This window comes from Cyprinodon variegatus, unplaced genomic scaffold (genome assembly GCF_000732505.1).
Source record: "Cyprinodon variegatus isolate N-32 unplaced genomic scaffold, C_variegatus-1.0 Scaffold18, whole genome shotgun sequence".
NCBI classification, from domain to species: Eukaryota; Metazoa; Chordata; class Actinopteri; order Cyprinodontiformes; family Cyprinodontidae; genus Cyprinodon; species Cyprinodon variegatus.
This window is the reverse complement of record NW_015150471.1, coordinates 589336-609346: the sequence shown is the minus strand read 5'-3', so window position 1 is coordinate 609346 and position 20011 is coordinate 589336. Positions and strand designations below refer to the sequence as shown.

The following is a 20011-nucleotide window of genomic DNA, read 5'->3' as shown; positions in this document are numbered from 1 at the left end:
CCATGTTGTGAGAGGCATCCGATGTAAAAGTGGGCAAAAAATTGATTATACTGCAAGATGCCTATGAAACACAAGGGTGATTATCTGCCAATACTATGTACCTGTCATTATATATAAATCATATAGTGTTTCAGAGGACTGTCTGCTGAATGAGTACTTCAACTACTGTGGAAATACCTTAGGCATGAAATACCAAACCTTACAAGACTTTATGTTGCCATGTTGGTGTTTAAGACTCCACTCCACCCCACAACGGAATCATTTGGGGTTTTTTTTCTGACACAGTAGGTGGAACTTTCCTCAAAAGGAAGAATGGCCAACCCAAACGAGTCTCAGCCTGCATAAAGAGGACAAGGAAATGTGATTTCCTGTAAGTTTTTCTCTCCAGAATCAGACCAATGTCTGATAAAACACTTTTTATGGCCGCTGCCACTTCCTGTATGATACCAAAATAAAGCACACAATGTAAAACTGTTGCAAATAATTATAGTATAACAACAAAAATCAAATCTGGAGTGACTCTTAAGGAGCCTGAACACTTTTTCAACCCCAAGCCATCATACTGCCACCACCATGCTGACAGTCACACTATGCTTAACTGTAAGCATCTTGTGTTATTTTATAAACGTTAATTTTTCTGCAGATGTACAACGTTGTTTTTCAGTCCGCTAAACGCTGGGATCATCATCTTATGGTCTGACAGATCTTCTGAGCTTTTTGGTCAACAGAGGTTTTATCCATCACATTTTTCTAGTGGCATACTTTTTGTCCAGTCTTTTTGTTATCATAATAATAATAATATAACTTTATTGATCTCACATTGGGAAGGTTCACCGTTATGTTTTCTTCAACAATGGCTGCAGCTGTGGAGTCCCAAAGCATTGCCCTTTTAACCCTTCCCATACAGATAGTTGTCAAAAATGTTCTTTCTTATCAGTTTTTGTGTTATTATTTTCTTACTTTTAATCAGCATTATTTTTGGTAAGCATGTTATTTTCAAGTAATTTATTGATTGACAGGTGTTCTTCTTTCTTCTTCTTATTCTTATATTTACTAATATATGATCTGGTTGATTTAGATAGTGTTACTCCCAAATGAACATATTTTTCCTTTTTTTTTAAAATAAAATTGGGAAAAAAATATAACAGAAGAAAACTGCATGGGGAGAAACAAAATTTAATTTGGAATAAAATAATTTCAATTTAAAGCAAAGGCTTTGCGTTGCTTTTCTCATCAACCTCCAGCAGAGGGCGTACTCCAGGGTCAACCCGCTCACTAAAGTAAACCTGCCACACTAGAGTAAAGCCTTTATAAATGTAGCTGGATAGATTATTTTACATTAATATTATCATTTTATTTTATCCACTTTTTTATTTTTCTAGTGTCACCACTTCACATGATTGTTACCATGTTTTGTTATTTTCCATTATTACTATTATTATTTATAATTATGGTTTTAATTGAAATTAACAATCAATTTTTTACTCTCATTTCAACAACAATAAAAACATAACTGTGCCTGTTTTGTTTCAGGGCGCTGCTTGGTTACTCTGTCATCATGACTCACTGACATTCCGCTTGCTCCAAGTCAGCAAGCCAGCGTAAAAATAATTTACATGCCAATAACTCACTGGCAAGTGTGGGTAAAGTCAGACTTCCCATTTCGTGTGGCTTTCAAAGCTCTGTTGTTTCACAGTTTGCCTCCTTCTGTAAAGGCACACTGAACAGGAAATGAGCCAGTCGAGAAGAAAGAATCAGTAGATGTGAGCAGCAGGCTGGAGCTCCACAACTGTATGTACATTTCTACATCTCAGGCTGTTTGGATCCTTGTTAGAGTCAGCTCATCGACTTTCTTTCAGAAGGGAAATCTGGAGAAAACACACATCCGCAGGCAAGTAGAGATCATTACGCACACAAATATGCCTCAGGGTTTCAGATTCCAATGTGAAAACCTTTCTTTTTTTTTATTTTACTGACTCTTTACCAGCTGAATGCTTTGTGTGAAATGACACCTGGATACCAAACTAAAGAGGAATTTTAGAAGGAAATCTATCAGAAAATAAGTCAGAATACTTTTTAAAGGCAACACTAATTTTAAACTACCTTCCCTTTAAGGATTTCAAAGTTTACATTAGTGGATTTTGTTTTGTGTCTAGGATCTTATCCTCTGTCTTTGCTTCAGAAGGGAGTTTAGAACACCCCCCAAAAAAAATTTTGTTGAGTGTTTCATGAATTAAGTGCAAGAATAAAAAAAAAAGGCAAACTGAGATTGCTAGATGACGTCACGCTGATGCAGAGCTGAGCTTGGTGCAGGCTTCCTGTTTTGTGGGTGAACATTATGCAGTCTGTTGTTCTGTGTGCATTAGTTTAGCAAAAAAAATGCATTTGCAGGCGACTTCCTGTGTATCTCCTGTGTGCCGAGACAGAATCTTCTATCAAACCCGTCTTGTTAACCTGCATTCTTTTGATAAAAATCAGGTACTAAGGCTAGAACAGGTTCCTGGAGAAATGTAGGGGGGAGAAAAGAGACAATGATACCCTCAAAAATGAAGAAAGTCATTAATTTGATACATAAAGCCTCAGAATGACACCGCGTCAGTAAATGTTGCCTGAAATAAAAAGTTTGGAAATGTTTTAGCTGCAGTAAGAACCTAAAAATAAATTTCCTGATTCCCTATCAGTGTGTTACAACATTTTATATAATCCAATTGAAAAGTATTTTCCCTCCTTGTACGTGGTTTAAAGTATAAGGAGGATTTTTGTGATAAACCGACACTTAATGGTGCATAATAACCAGCAGCACTTCAAAATCAACTTCAATAGGCAAGTTTGTACGTGTAAAAAAATCAATTTGACTTTGGTCACATGATAACAAATAGACTAAACAACAAGCAACAAATGTAAAAATGCTTTGTCCAAGTGTTTGTTTTGTTGCTGGTAAATAAAAAGTGGAAAGCTAGATTAAATCATACAAAAGCCTCGATTGTTCTAGTGGAGCATCTGACTACCCGACTGTGACAGTTCACTGTGTTCATTAGAGAGACGCCCTGAGGAGAGAGAAGCAGTCTTTGTGGCGGTTTGTTTTTGCATGTAGCACTGTGTAGCTCTTCCCTGAAGAGTTTGAACACGCTCTGAACAGGATGAGGTGCCGAGAGTCGTGGAGTATTTTTTTATTTTGGCTTATACCTGCAGATCATGAAGGGATGGGCAGTAGGATAATCATCTCTGCAGGTCTGTTTGTTACAGTTGGGACCTGTCCTGTTTCGCAGGCAAGCCAAACCTAACAAAGATGACTAGCAGTTCCTGTGGAAGGCTGTGCTTCCTGGGGGGCTGGTAGTGTTGGTGTTCTCTGGAGGTCCTCCCTCTTCTCAACAAATTTAGCTCCAGGTGGTTCTGACCACAGCAGGTCCACTTCCTGTGGACACCCCATTTTCCAGGATCGGGCTCAAACTATTTTATGACCCAAGACTTCAGGGACAGTTGATAAATCCTGTTATTACATGTTTACTAAGGAAATCAGATCTGGTCCTGTTGTTATAAAAACAAAACAACTAATCAACCAGGTTTAACTGATTGTTTCACAGGTTTTGACCTACAGGATCCGTTCTCTTTTTTGGCCAAACTGCTCCTCTTTGCTCACACCTGTCATCACAGAGTTGTAAAAAACAGTCCTGTCTCATTTTGTTTTGCCAGGTTACAACCACAACTTCAATATTTTATCAAAATGTTACACCTGAATCACACTGAATGTTCAAAATTAAAATGAGGAATAGAAAACAGCTGATGGGTTTCAAAATTGTTGAATTTATATTTACCCTGATGCCCCTAAATAAAGTCTTAACTTAAAGTTTGCTTAAGTTAACAAAGTCTTAATGTCTTAAATATAACCTTGTCTTGTATGTATAATAAACACAACCAGTTGTTAGATAGATTTATTTCTAATAATTTTCACAGAGAAAATTTGCTGATCAACATATAACTGTTTGAATTCACCATAGAAGTATAATTTGCACATCAAAATAAAGATAAAACAAGAAAAATAAGAATAAACAAAACCATATTTAAAACCAACTGAAGTAAAAAAACATCTTAACGCAAAAAGACACACTAGTAAACCATTTCCCCGAATCCACCGCCTTACCTGGATGTCTCTTAAGTTTTCAAGCACCTTTATTCAACAGTTTGAACCTAGATCCACCAGCAGTCATTAATGTACAAAAGTTATGACAAAGAGATAACAAAGTCTGTAAAAAATCTTTAAAAATCCAGTTTTTCTTTAGAAAACATAAGTGAACAAACCACATAATTTGTCAACAACTATTTTTTTCATGGATCACACATCTGATCTGTTGGAAAATTAATGTTTATGTCAGACGAGAACCTTTTCCCTTCATCAAAACTGCTGTGTGTGTCGAAAACCATTTGTGAAGATCACTGTAAAAAGAATGAACATCTTAAAGGTAATGCACGGTTGTGGTTGTCAGAAAACAGGGACAAATGGACCCAGTGTTTAAGGTGAGACAGTCAATAGGACAGTTGAAAGCGTTTATTTACCCAAAACACATAACGGAACAGAAGTGGGCCGCTGTGGATCTGCGGACCGCAGTGGCTACAGGGGGGGAGGCGGGGCATCGCCCAATCAATTACACTCTGGTTAATCAGTTCAGTCCACCCTCTCCGAGGAAGGCAGGAGCCAACCAATGGACTTCCAAACAAGCTACGGCGCAAAGTTGCCCAGAGTGTCCCTGATGCAGCAACCTCAGGGAGCAGGCAGGGATCCGATCCAGGTCAGAGAAAACAGATCAGACAGGACAGTTCTGGAATCCAGGAGTCCACAGCCCGGTCAGGGGATCTGATCCATACAGGAACAGACAGATCCAGGGTTCCAGCAATCCTCATAGCATGAAGGCAGGGTCAGAGTCCAGCAGCGAGCTCAGACAGACACGCACAGATGCAGACAGGCAGGCTCAGTGGTTGAAGGACAGAGACAAGACATGGTACCAGGATAACTGCAGAAACTTTAAACTGGTCTCCACCTAGGAGCCAGGATTACGGGACTTTAAACTAGCTTCCCCTCCAACGAGCAAAAACAGGAACAACGAGAACTCAGTGGGAAAGAGCCAGGACGCGATCAAGAGACGACAAGACTAAACCCACTGGCCTCCTGGGACAGGGACATGAACCTTGGAAATAATTAAAACTGACAAAACTGACAGACAGGAGAAACAGAAATCATACAAACAGCAAACAATAATCTGGCCTTGATATCTGGGCTGGACCGAATATAAAGCAGAACCTACAGGTGAAAGAGATCAGAGATGATTAGAAACCGGGCAGAACTAGGCAGGTGAGTGAAATGAGCAATTAAGGCCAGCTATCAAGGCAGATCATGACAGTGGTAGCATCATACTTTGGGGACAAATTTACTTAGAGGGGGCAGAAAAGTCAGTCTGAACAGATGAGAAGCTCGATGGACCTAAATATGGTTCAATCTTGGAAGAAAAAATATAAGAGGCTGTAAATATGTGAGATTAGTTCCGTAAAAATTCAAAATTTAGAATTTTTACGGAATGACTATGACCTGGATGACTGAGAACCTTCATCAGCATATGTGAGATTAGGACTGAGGCTCAGCAAAAAGCAGAAAAACAACACTAGATCTGCAGGAAAGGATTCAATATAATGGTTTAGATCCAAGCATATAGTTTAATCTTTAAAAGAAAAGTAGAAAAAGCCCAAAAGGTAATGCTGTAAGAAACTCTGATTTAAAAAAAACACTTCTTCATATTGGGGAGGTTGTATAAAATAAACATACAATAAAGTGTAACCAATAATGCAGTAATGCAGTGACATATAAACATACTGAGCAACAAAAACAGGACAGGGACAGAAACTTGTTTCAGTAGGTGGAAGTGTGGGAGAAAGAACTGAGTGCTTCTTGTTGACATTTCTCATTCTGAAACCTACTCTAAAATCACATTTCCTCTATTTGCAGCTCCAACAATGTCAGCTCTGCCCCCGCGCTAACTGAGCTCCCACAGGAGGGCCGGTGAGATGGCGTTCGTGGCGGTGGAGTTCGACTACGAGTACAAAGCAAAGGACGGCCGGCGTATCTCCATCAAACCCAACGAGAGGTACATCCTCATCTCCAAGACCAACGATCACTGGTGGCAAGTCTGCAAAGACAAAGACTCCAAACCCTTTTACGTCCCTGCAGAGTACGTGAAAGAGGTCTCAGTTCCTTCTGGAGATTCTTCTGTTCCTAAGAAGCCAGAATCATCAAAGAGTCTGGCTAGAAGTAAACCAGTGGATGGGGCAAAGAACAACTTAGCGGACATGACCAAGAAAACATCCCCTGACACAAAAACAGTGACTCGTCTTCGGAGTGAATCAAAAGAAACAATCCGCTTCTCTACGTTTGGTTTGTGGGTGAACTTGCAAAGTGAAGATGCTCCAGCAGCACGCAATCGTGCACACAGTTTGAATGACATACAGAAAGAGATGTCCCCAAACTCTTCACGCAGGGCATCAGCTGCTCCACAAGCAGACATATCTGAGGACATAGAACTATACGCAAAACCTCGGCCTGCAGAAAAAAAAATGAAGCAGGCAAAAATCTCAAAGGGGGACAAATCCAGAGAGGAGCCACAGGGTTGTGTGGAGGATAAACCTGTGGATTTACCCCCACCCATCATGGATGATATGGATTTCCCTTTGCCTCCCCCAGACTTCTATGACACACCTCCTGAAATAAGCGTAACTGATTGTGACTCCTTTCCTGAGCCTCCTAATCCTGCTGGATCCCCACCAAAAGAATCAGCCCCGCTGCTTCAAAGTTCAGCTCTGACAGCAGACAAAGAGCAGGTAATGATTTTAGACAAAATCACCTTTTAATGTTATCAGTCTTATTGGACGAGTGAGCCGGAGATGCGTTTGCAGCCACTAGATGGCGCGATTTTACTTTCCAGTGTGGGAGACATTACTAGATCATTTCTTTTAAATTTGAACTGCTGGTTTCTAATCATTGAGAAAAACAAAACTAACAAACGGAAAAAAAGGTAATTAAAAGTTTGGATATTTGAATTTCTCTACTTTAGTTTTCATGCAGACAATTAAGTCCTTCAATCCAAATAAACTGATGTTTTACAATGAATAATAAATACTGTACCTTATAGAAAAGTGGTTTTAACTCCACTGCAAGTAAAATAACATAATGCACATATGTTTTTAACTCCTGCACAGTTTTCACTTCATTAGAATCAAACAATATAGATTTATATTAAGGTACGGCATTTGCAGGGAAATCAAAAATACATTTATTTTGTGCTTTTAGAAAGTGTTACATGGGTCCTCTGAGTGGAGGAAATCATACGTTTACTGCAGCACGGAAATATTCTTCCTCCCTGAACTTTCCACCTTTAATGATCTCAAACTTTATTATCTAGAATATATTTTTATGACAGAACAACACAAGCTAGTTCACCGCTGTGCAGAAGGAAATGTTATATAGTTTCTCTTGTTTACAAAATTATAACCTGAAAGTGTTGCTTATATTTTTATGCAGCAGAGAAAATAATTTTGGGTTGGCCTATAATATAAAATCTCAGTAAAATACATGAATCTGTTTGATTGAAAATTAGGACAAAATGGTAAAAAGGCCAAAGGTTGTAAATACTTTCCCACTGCTCTGTAGAAGGAGCTCCAAAGGCAGATCTTCCTGTTTCTGATAATTTTAGACGTCAAATGTATAGCGGGGGGTCTTTAGTGCATTCAGCTGTCATTATTCAGAAACTGAAATCAAATTCACAATAATTTAAATTAAAATAAAATTGCCTTCCAACAATGCAGATTGTACAACTGATGTCTAAAAGGTGGACTGAATAGGTAGAATAACAATAGAAATGAATATTTAAAAATAAAACAGACAAACATTTTGTGATCAGACATGATTCTATTATCATATAAACACAACAGAATGAAAAAATGCAAGCGTGCATGATAATACGTCTGTGTTTGAATGAGTTGCATGGCTGAAATTTCTCCACAGTGTAAAATTTTGTTATTTAACCTCGCATTATTTCACTTCCCTCTCCAAGAAGCAGAAAGAAAACTCAATGGCATCTAAATCTAGGTTTTGTTATTCAGTTATTTGGAGTTTCTGATGTAATTATCATTTAATACAAGGAGAGGATTTGGTTGTCATTTTTAAACGCTGACAGCTGGGATCCTAAATGCTAAGGATCACAGAGGGATTTTGTCAAAAGTTACATAATATTTATGATTTTCTTTGAACATCTATGACAAAACCTGCACTGATTTAAAAATGAATTAATGTGTGCAAAAATTGACATATTTTTTTATTCCTTAAAATCTACTAGTTCATTTAGACATACGAGTTTCCTATAGGGTTAAAAAAGCGGGTTCCTGACTGTGAATTAAACTATGAAGGAATTTTCTCTCTGCTCAGTAATATTGGATGGAGAGTTTCTATAAACTTTGCCTGAAGCAACATATAAATTATTTTTATTTGATTCATCCAAATACCCACAAGGGACAACATCTTCATTGGAAATACTCATTTGCAACAAAAATGATTGTTTGAACCCCCAGCTTTTGCCCTGGGGCTTCATGGTAACTGAATACTGACCGCATACAAAAGTTCTCCACACTTTGAATGTTTTTATTAATTGGGGTTTACTTTTTATGTACCAATATTTTCTTTTTTTCTGCATTGATCTAACAAGAGGATTAGGGCCACTGAAAAAACAAAAAATTTAACTGATTTTTACATTTTATTTCAGTATAATATGAGAAAAAAAGTCAGAATTCTGACTTCAATCTCAGAATCCTGACTTTAATCTCAGAATTTTGGATCTTAATGTAAATGGCACCATGAAGGATGAGATGTGGGAGCACTCAGCTTCACTGACAAAGATGTGAGCTGTTTTTGGAGGGCCAGTAACACATTGGGCAAATTAGGCAACTTTTTACATGCCCGAGGGGTCCCCAGTGATGCTGTTTCATTACTGGAGGAGCAGAAGGTGATTAAATCAAGAGAGCTAGAGTTTAGTCTCCAAAACAGACGTGGCTACAGCTTGATGCTAACATGTTTGTTAGCTGTCAGAATTCAGTCAGAATTCTGAGATTAAAGTCAGAATTTTGAGATTAAGTCAGAATTCTCAGAAAAAAAGTCAGAATTATGAAATTAAAGTCAGAATTTTGAGGTTAAAGTCAGAATTATCAGAAAAAAGTCAGAATTATTAGCTTAACGTCAGAATTAGGAGATTAAAGTCAGAATTTTGAGATTAAGTCAGAATTCTCAGAAAAAAAGTCAGACTTATGAAATTAAGGTCAGAATTTTGAGGTTAAAGTCAGAATTCTCAGAAAAAAGTCAGAATTCTCAGAAAAAAAAGTCAGAATTATGAGATTAAAGTCAGAATTAGGAGATTAAAGCAGAATTCTGAAATTAAAGTCAGAATTCTTTTTATTTCCTATTAAACTGAAATAATATTTAAAAATCAATAATTTCCTTTTATTTCAGTGGTCTTAAACCTCTTCCACTCAGCTAAATTTGATTAAATGTTTGTATTATAAGGTGACTAAATGTGAAATGGGCTGATGGTTGCATTACATAACTTAGATGGTTCTACAGGAAGTCCAATTTGAGCTAAAACAAAGCCCACACACTAATGTGATTAATGTATAAAACTTTTTATTTTTCTGACCTGTAAGCTGGTTTTAGTGTTTTTGATCTCCAATGTGAGACTGATCCGAATCTTGATAGGATTCTGGGTCTGACCCACTTCTTCTAGCAGTTGGGTTCTGTTTTCAGTGCCAGCTCATTTGCATATGAATGCTTTCCCATTTCAATGGGCGTAAAGGGGAAAAAAAAAAAGAGGAGTTCCTGTAATGGTGCAGAAAAAGCAGCAGATTTCAGCTGACTCCATCCTGGAAGGATTGAGCTGCAGCAGGTCGCGCTTTGCGCAGCCAGACGCGCAGGAACAGGTTAGGAACAGGTCTGGTGAGCTCAGTGAAGGGGAGGAAAGAGTTAAATCCCGAAAGTGAGAGCCACTCCCAGACCTCCAGCTGCTACTGTACCTGCTGGCCCCCACGGCAGCTCCGCCAATCCGGGGAATTAAATGTTCCAACAAACGCAGGGAAGCAGTGAGACACGTAGGAACCTTTTCTCTCCCTGGATCAGAGTTTCCTGAAAATAATCAACATCAGCTCCCATTCAGGTAAGTTTCACACCTGTCGAGCTGCTGCACCTGTTGCAAAGGCAGCCTGCTGGGATGTCAGTTTCATGTTTACAGCCTCTCCCAGTTTACCCAGTTTTCTATGCATGACGCTGTTATTATACCAGTACAGATTGTTGGTTTAAGGGAGAGGCCCTAAACGCTTTAGTTTGATTAAACAATCAGCCTAAAATCCTGCACTGAAAAACAAAGATTTAAAAAGATCATAATAAGTTTAATTTAGATTTGTGAATGAACTAAATAGCTGAGCTTGGATCCCTGCAATCCATTCTCACCCTGCACTGGAGGGGCCTCTCCATGGTGATGTGAGGGGGGGGGAGGTCTGGCTTGACTCCCAGGAAGCAGATCTTTGGAGCTTTCAGAGCTTAGCAGTTGGCATATGTAATAAACAGAACTTGCAATTAGCACATATATAGGTCGGGTGTGTTTGTCGGTATGTGGTCTCTAATAAGTTGGGCAAGTAAATGAATTAAAGTCTGTGGTGTGAAACTTGCAGGGAATCAGAGCTGTGTGACCACTGTTAAAAGCTCTGGGTCCAATATATTTAGTCGATGAAACTTAAAATGTCTCTGTTTCCTTGTATGATGTGTTTTAAATCTCTAAATGCAGACATTGGGAACTGGTTCCTGTCAGAGTGCATCACCTCACAGAGACGGTAGTTATACGTGGAGTTCTTTGAAACAACACAAATCAAATGCCAAGAAACTGCACTGACAGGTAGAGTGAGTATCACGTCAAATGTCTCTGCAGAACCCACATGGTCATCGAGAATCATGTGTACGAATCTGCTTCGTTTCCCCACCGATCTGCTGAAAAACACCCATAATTTGCATCTTTTTTTTTAAACCTAAACAATCCCCACTTTGTTTCTGCAATGGCATAAATCAGCCTAACTGCTTAGAGGTGTGGTCATTAGTAGCATGATGATCATTATTGTGCTGCCATGACGTCTGCATGGAGGGTGTGTTTCAAAAACAGGTTGCAAGCCAACATCAGCCAGACGAGGTGGATAAAGAATCAAGTTAACCAAAACAGACATTAGACTATTGCGTAGCTTTTCCATGTTACACACATCTATTCAAATGGAAACCTGAATATGGTGCTTGAATTAAATTCCTCTTGTCTCCTAACGTATTTTCCCTAAAGCTGGGATCAAAATGGAAGCTATCTGAAATGTTTTAGATGATGCTAGACTTATTTTCTTCCATCCAGCTATGCTTTGATTGTGATCTCTCTAGAGTCCTTCAGGCTAGAGCAAATTCAGGATCCAGTTTCCTGTTTTTAGCTCACCGAAACAGCATCCTGCTTTGTTTTGCATTTGGAAATGTTGTTCTGTACACCTTCATGGTCTTCTATACAGTTTCTGCTCACAGTAGTGCCTCTTTTTTCTGACTTCTGAATATATTTTTTCTGCTGTGTTTTGATTGCTTGTTTTGTCATTTGTGCTAAGAAGCAATTAAAGAGGCGTAACCGCTAAAGTGTCACAGTGAGCATTTCTAGGCTTGGTCAACATCAAACAATTGCTTTTGTCGTGTGTTTCTCTCAGACAGTGAGGATTTGCGGAGCTGTCTGAAATCTCTTTCTGCTTTTATTGGTTTTAGGTGTTAAACTATAAATAATGACCAAAAATAAACACACCTTTAATGTTTGAGTTTCCTTTAACACTAAGGTGTGTATGAGCATTAATCTTTGCTTTTTTTTAGTTAAATAAAATGAGCATTCTATCATTCATTTTCTTTGTTGCGTTTATTTTTATTTTTTTTTTTGTGATTTAGCATGAAGAGCTTTTTTTTCCTCAAATATTTACCATCAGCTCTATGATTCACCTGTTTTCATCAGCTGCTATATTTAAAAAATATAATCATATTCAAGACAGGGTTTGAAAGCATTAAACACTCTTTAACGTCAAAAGACAAAAAAATAACTTCTACCTGACAGTCCAACGTATGATTAAGTGGTTTATTGCTGTTGTTGAACCTCTTTTAGCTATAATTACTCAAAGTATTTGTTGTAAAGGTAAATTTGTTCCATGGTATAATACAATAAAATCATAGTTAATAAGGTGAACTTGTTGGATTCCAGATGATCCCCTTTTATAGAGATATATACACCTCACATATATACATATATACACCTCAAAATAAATGCAACAATCTGCCTCATTGCACCTGTACCCCCTGTTTTTTGATTGCAGATATATGTACAACTTTACCTGAAAAAAATGGGGGGAAATCAGCAAATAAATTTGGGAAGTTCTAATCATCTGTTTGGTTATTAATGAGCTCCAGAATCTCATTACTTTTTAAAAACATAACCGAGCAGTTAAGAGGTGCTTGATTATAGTAATCCTGTAGTTAGGTCAAACATCAAGGGATTTCTGTCTACTATAATTATTAGCAAGTTCCAGGAAGCAGAGACCAAAGCTCATATCCTGGATCTGTGGACAAACTCTTTCCTGTCCGTTTGCATATCTTTTTTTTTTTTCTAGGAGCTCAAACTATGTTTAGCAAAATTAGTAATATTTCCATTTTAGCAGAGATCAGTGCAGGAACTGCTGCTGAATGTTTTATCTTAGCTACACAAATATATTAAACCCTAAAATGTCAGATAATGTGAAATCCGTCATTAGCCAGTAGCACACAGTGATACAGGCCTGACCTGGAAAGCAAAGATGAGATGAAGATAAGCGGTTGAGCATTTTCAGGATCCTGGATTCCTCACCGGGGATGAGTGTGATGTAAGAGGGAAAGGAGCCAGTTTGATTCAATGGCTCGACTGTGTGCTCCATGGCGTGATTTGGGCCCCAGTTTGGGATCCCATTGTTAGACTTGATGGGTTCTAATGTGGTTAAGTAATCAAGTGGATTGCTGCTTCATGAATTGCAGAGAGCATAGAGTTTAAAGTTCTGCACTGAATAAATTTTGCCACCAAACTTTTTTAGTCAAATTAGAGGAAATGTGTACTTTGTAAAGCTTTTCTGGAAATACTTCGTAAAAAAAATGTTTATAACAGTTCTTGGTATTGTTTTAAAAACCTGCTTCTTTATCCTTCTTTCAACATGTATACAGTGTTGTGCATAAACCTTGAGTCATCAGTCTTAACTACCTTTTCCTTTATTGGAGACACAGATTTGTGGGCTCATTCTTGTAAAATCCATCAATAGTTCTTTGCTTTTTTAAGAATTTTCTAAAGACTTAAGAAAGAGAACAAGTTTTCTTTGTTTTTGTTGTTGCTGCTAAGGCACTTAACCCTGACATTTAAGGCATTCAGCCAGAAAAAGGCTCTGTAACGCTATTTGATCGTTTTGAAACATTAATGACAGATTTCCTTCATATTCCTCTCGAAAAACGTTATAAAAAATAGAAAAGACAAAGCTGATAAGTAACCCTCAAAAGAAAGATACAATTTATGTAAATGTCACTATTGACTCAGCTTTTTACCCTTCATAATAAATGGTGCAAACCTTTAGGGAGATCATTCCTTGCTTGCTGGTGGGGCCGGTGCGGGCCTAATTAGTGACCTCATATTTAAAAAGTAGCATTTTTTGTTAGCAAGTAAGGTGTTCAGCAAGACTGAAACAACAATCTATTTGTCTACATATTTTAACATTTACAAATCCAGCATGCTTCCTTAAAGACAGAATAAAAACACAATAGGATGAAACAGGAATTTTTTTTAGCACTCCTCTAAGCCTTCCTGTTATCTACTTAAAGTCCTGCTCTCCCACACTATTTTCAAACCGGACTGAATCACAGACGTTTCTCAACATGTAAATATTTATTTCTCTTTATGTAGATCCAAATTAATTTTACAGCTATCTTTAATATTTTGTCATTTTTGAACCCTTCAATCAAAATTTTTTTTCTGAAGTTTCCTAAAAAATGTTAAACTAAAAGATGCCATGTGGTAAAACCCCTGTTTTGTATCCTATCGCACTGCGTTGTATTATCTATTGCTATTTGAAATTGCATCACTTTGTTTAATATTATATAAGAAAGCATTGATATGCAAATTTGAACTGACATAGTTTATAATCGTTTGTTGATATCCGCAACTTTCTTTTTTGCCGACATGTTTAAAAATGACCAACATCGGCCTGATCTGATTTTACTGCCAATATATCGTGCATCCCAGGTGTTAAAGCATATATCACATTGTATTGTGTACATTGTATTGTATTAAAGGAAAAGGTCCGGTCATATTCAGAATTCAAACTTCTGAAAGTACTATAAATATGAAATTATTACATACTTTTAGATAAATTATAGATTTTTTTTAAATTAAGAGTAATCTCATTTGAATGTGCTTTACTGGAGGCATCCATGTTTGTCAAAGAACACTACTGCCACCTACTGGTTAGTGACGCGACAGTGCGGTATCGGCTGTTGATCAAGTCCCAGTGCTGTATCTGGTGTTTGTCAAAACGCGCTATTATCCAAGTCATCTTGAAAACATTCTTCTTCCAAATGTTGGCTACATATTACGTGTTTTTTCTCTGGCAGAAGTTCGATGGCAAATCCTCCCTCTTCAAGTTGGCAATCCAACGACCAACCCGTCCGTGGAGGATCAGGAATCGGAAAGGTGGAATAACTCATATTTTTTTCACTTTTACCCGATGTATTCCAACATCCAGCTGCCATGCACGTGGGCATTATCAGTTCAACTATAGCTCTGGTGAATTTCAATGGTGAAGTCCTCTGGAAATCTTCAATAATTGTTCTTGATTGCAGATGTGTCTAGTAGTTCCCATTGATTTTGCTTGTAAAGCGGGGAGAATGGCGCTAGGCTTACCGCACCGTGACGTCACTGCTGGAAGATGGCAGGAGGGAGATGTTACTATATTTGAGCAAAAATGGCCGTTCCCGGACTCAGTGGCCGCGACAAAAATTATTTTTATTTTTTTTTACTGATTAACGCTAAATTCATTAAATCACAGTTTAAGGTATAAATAACGATCCATTAATCCTTACTTACTGACCGGACTTTTCCTTTAATGCATATTGTTGGGTTCTGTTTGGACAGAACTGATAAAAAAATCTAGATTTAAATGTTCGTATCTGTATGTATTATATCATGATATCACGTTGCATGGAGTAAGGTCCCTGTCACGCCCGCTGACAGGAGGGCTTTCATTACCCGATCCGTTCTGGAAGCACGATCTGTACCACCCACTCTATTGCACATGTACAAGCAGATATTAGTCCAGGTCTAAAAATAATCTAATCGTAGAACTAAAAGTACTGAATTCTATCCTTAAATCACTAAAGAATGGTGATACAAATCCGAAAAAAAATTTATGAGTTTTCTGTAACAAGTCGATGCTTTCTATATTTTCTCCGTTTAACTGCTTGTCTGACGTCATCATCGGACATGCTCAGAGTAATCCAGCAGAATGTGATTAAACCATGTTAATTTTTTCTTTTTAGTTATTCCTTTCTTTAGATTACCATATACCATAAGTTTAAGACGAAAGGAAAAAAAATTTACACAAAAAGACTACATTTATATTTAAATCCAAAGCCAAAAAAGTTAGCTCCTGGAATTAGCATAGCATCCCATTTCCGGTGCAGATCGGGCACAGACGAATGATAAAACAGAAAGGATTTTAATATATTTATTTTCTCAAGAAATACATTATTAACATTTAACACATTATAGTTTAGTACGCATTCTATTTTTAAGGAGGGAAAAACGTAATTTAGATGTATTTTTTTACAAATTAGAACCGAGGGCGACCCGGATGTACGTCTGGTCGCACATGTGCAAATGAGCTGATGGTACTGATCGTGTTACCGGTACGAATCAGGTAATGACGGGGGATACCCAGGTCAGTTGTCCCGGGCCCAGGGTAGAGGGGAGGGGAGTCCTGGGCCAGAACCAACCAGACCCAAACTAATAAAGCTGACTTTTGCCAAATCTGGATGGGAGGAATGCACAAACATTTCCTATAGACAAAAGGAACATTGCGTCCTTTTGCTCATTTTTCAAAATAAGAAACATAGGGTATTTCTAGCTGAAACCGGCACAGCCATTTCTTTTTCACTTCAGCCTTCCGCTTCTGCTGATGTCATACACGTCACTGCATTTCATTGTTTCAAAACATTTCTGTATCTGAGGCTAATGCATCTATTGGCTTCTGGCAAGATGAATTTTTAGTTTATTCTCAAATCTTGCAACAATCATTTCGCTCAAAGGTAACTTGGGCGGCTCTGGATAGGAAAAAATCTCCAAAGGAGGGATGTATATGTAAATATGATGTAGTACTGTGTTGTGTTGCACATTCTGTCATCATTATGGAATATTGCACACTTTTTAAAGAGGGTATTTTTAATCATTCTCAATCCGGATTTTTGTTAATCGCAGTAACAGTAAAACTGATTTACAGCCAAACCTCTAAAAACCTGCTACAAGCTTTATGCTAGATATTTTCATGAAAGGAAGTGTTGATCAATTAAATCAGCTTCCTGTTTGAGGGCATGTTTGCAGGCTGTGGTAGCTTACGTTCAGAATGCCCTGACAATAGCAACTCCTTTCTTTACTGTAAATAAAGATGGCTTCCCCTTTCTTTTTCATTATTGTCTTAGTCACCTTCCAAAAGAGGCTTAAAAACTCAACAGGAGCAGCTTTTTCTTCTTTGAAGTGTTGGTTGTTCTTCTTTAAAATATTGTTTCCATTACTGTCATTTCCTTTTTTTGTTGTCATGTATATAAACAGACAGGAAGTATGCTGAAGTGACCCGCACAACTCGTGTTTTTCTGCCTACTAAAACCCTTTTTTTTCTTCCTGTCTACTTTCTTAGCGTGTCTGTTGGTTTTTTTTTCTGGGCCCGGGCAGACAGTTACCCTCTCCCCTCCTCTCCTCTGCACAGGAATTCATGAACACACAAACAGAGACATACACCCACACCAGCGAACCTTTGCACAGTCCCTTCCTGCTGCTTATTGTAACAGACCTCACAGTTCTCTTTTCTGTCTGAGCTGCAACTGTCACAGCTGCTGCGAGAGAAGGATGCATGAGGAGGGTGTTTAGGAGTCTTCTTTACCAGATCACAAGTTGACTGAAGGCGGCTGAATAGCTAACTGGCTGGTTTTGACTCTTTGCATATGTTTGGATAGATGGATCGTGTAGCTAGACAGAAATAAACATGGTGGAAATGTACTCAAGGGTTGGGACAAGGTATCAGACGCGGCGGAGAATGACTCTGCCAGTAGCTGCCCAGGTAAGAGATAACATCCACCCTATTTATTCGCATGTAATAAAAGCTTAACTTTCTTTTATTGCTACTGCTTACATGTTCAAACACTTTGATAACTCTTCTGCTTCCTGTTCCATTGAACTGTGCCTCCTCTGCACTTGTCTTTTCCTGTCCAGGATGAAGTGGTGTAAACATACACTTAACAATGCTCTTATCTTTTCAGCTGCTGTCTTTAATCTTTACCAACTGGAACTAAGAGACACTTTCTAAAAATTTTATTGCAACAGTTTCTGGTTTCTTGCTCGGTTTGGGGTCGGAGTGTGGAGCGATTGTGTCAACCTGCATTTCATGTGGATTGGTGGTTCGAACTGCTCTTTGAACCCAGAAATAAAAGTGTCAAATCAGAAACTCGCAGTAGATTTTGGATTCAGCTAAACACAAGTAGTGTAGTAAAAGAAGACTTATCTTTTCTTTGATCAGGCTGCAGAAATGGAGTCAACAGAATCTATTATTAGCACGGAGAGTATCTGTCTATATGTACAAACCTGCATAAGTATTATTCATAATTAAAAGCGGCCGAGAGTGAATTAAGTATATTTGTTTGAGCTTTTTTTAAATGAAATGGGTCTCCAGATCAGATCTGATAAAGCCTCTACCATCATAGTTGCTGCAAACCAAGGAATGCTGTTTTACCGCACACTTTTCTGTCATTTTCTCACATTAGCACCACAGAGATGTAATACACCTACTCAAAGAAATTCAAATAGGAAGTATTTAAAATACTGAAAAGTGTGATCCGCACTTTTTTAGCCCCTTTTACTCTTTTAACATTTAAGTAACAGGAAATAAATTAAATATATAACTGGGAGAAAAGGGTCATCTGTTTATGATTTAATCTCAAGAGTTAAGAACAGCGTAATGAGAGAAAACAGACGTACTTACAGGGCACTGATCCGTCCATCATCTGAAAGTGGCCTAAGCGGACAGTCCGCCCCCCGGACAGAATTACTTCAAAAGCAAAAACTTTAGAGACATATAAAACTCTAGAAAAAACTTAAACATCCACAACTTATTAAAAAAACTGATTAAATTTCACAAATGATGTAGGAAGTCCAGCTTGCAGTTGGTCACAAGGGAACACGGTTTGTGGAAGAAGGTGCTCTAGTTACAAGAAAACCAGAACTGAACTTTTTGGCCCACATCTAGATATCGGCTGTAGAGAAATTCAGGGCAGTTCCAGAATGCAAACCTCTTCAGTCAGCAAGATTTTGTGTGTAAAACATTTTAAAAACCTTGTTTCTTTCCACTTCACATGAACTATTTTGTGTTGGTTCTCACATCCAATCCTAACAAAATCATATTCTTAAAGGAAATATTCAGAATGTAAACAAGAGTTAATGGGTATAAATAGTTTTATTTTTATTAAAGACGGATTTTAAAGTTTAAGCTTGAAAAAATAAACATTAGTTTCTGACTCCAGAGTGGTGCGATGATGCAAACCGGTAACCAGAAGTATCGGCTGCATTTAAAGGTTCACTCTTGCAGTTCAGTGATCTGTTTTGAAAGTTTTCCAGTTTTTTAGGGATCAATGAAGCGACCCTTTAATTTCCGCTTTGCATTGTTTGAAATCAATCTGTTTAGAGGTCAGTTGTCTGACTGTCCATATTGACCGGTTTCAGATTAAGTTTTGATCAATGATGGAGGCAAAGTCTGTAATGTGATAAGAGCAAAAGCACTGAATTAAAGCAAATGCTGTGTAAGAGCAGAAATGTTTTTTTTTTTTTGTGGTAATTACTAATATATATTTCTACATCCTGCTTATATCACGAAAGACCGATCTTGACTTCAAAAATATCTTTGAGGATTTTGAGGAATAAAGTCTTTGAAGGCAGAACCTTTAGCATTACACCGTTGCTCAAATAGGAGCTGCATTAGCAATCAAAGGGATTTCCTTTATTCATTCTGTATTCAGTACACTAGCATCAAGAGCATTTTAAATTTGGAGGGGGGATGCATTGGTTAGGGGAGGAGTGGCTAAAGCTGCATGTGGCTTTTCTCTGTACCCTGCAGATGGTTCTTTTAATTGCCCTTAGCAGAGCTTTTTATTTTAAAATATATTTTCTTAATCTTAAGACACGTCAGGGGTTCTGTCATCTCTACAGTTAGTTCCACCAATCAAACAGAATAGTTAACCCTTTAACCTTCAATGCTGGGGTATTGCTTTCTTCCCAGTCTTTCCTGTATGGCAATAGTAGAATATTTAAAAGGAATCAGATAAAGAGAACGTATTTACTCCCATCCCCCATTCAGTCCATAATAATCATGTAGTTGCTTTGATTACATCCTGGAGAACCACATACATTAATAACATTTCAGACATCAAATATCCAAATCATTTTTATCACATAACACCAGATTTAATTCCTACAATACCATAACTGCCTACTATGTTCACTTTTTGTTAATTTTTGTATACATTTGTATAATAGTTTATAGGGATGCACGATATAATCGGCCCCCTATCGGTATCAGCCTTAAAACTGAATATCGGACATCGGCC

The 20011-nt window shown here is 37.8% G+C and overlaps 1 protein-coding gene across 1 annotated transcript in view; it reads left to right on the top strand.

The window, feature by feature from the left end:
- Positions 1–1717: 1717 nt before the first annotated feature.
- LOC107093235 (rho GTPase-activating protein 27-like) overlaps positions 1718–20011 on the top strand; it is a 43532-nt gene continuing 25238 nt past the window's right edge. Inside the window, exons 1-2 of the mRNA XM_015388161.1 lie at positions 1718–1891; positions 5996–6864. Of these exons, the coding sequence (XP_015243647.1) occupies positions 6055–6864 (810 nt within the window). The 5' untranslated portion in view covers positions 1718–1891; positions 5996–6054. The remainder of the gene's footprint in view (positions 1892–5995; positions 6865–20011) is intronic.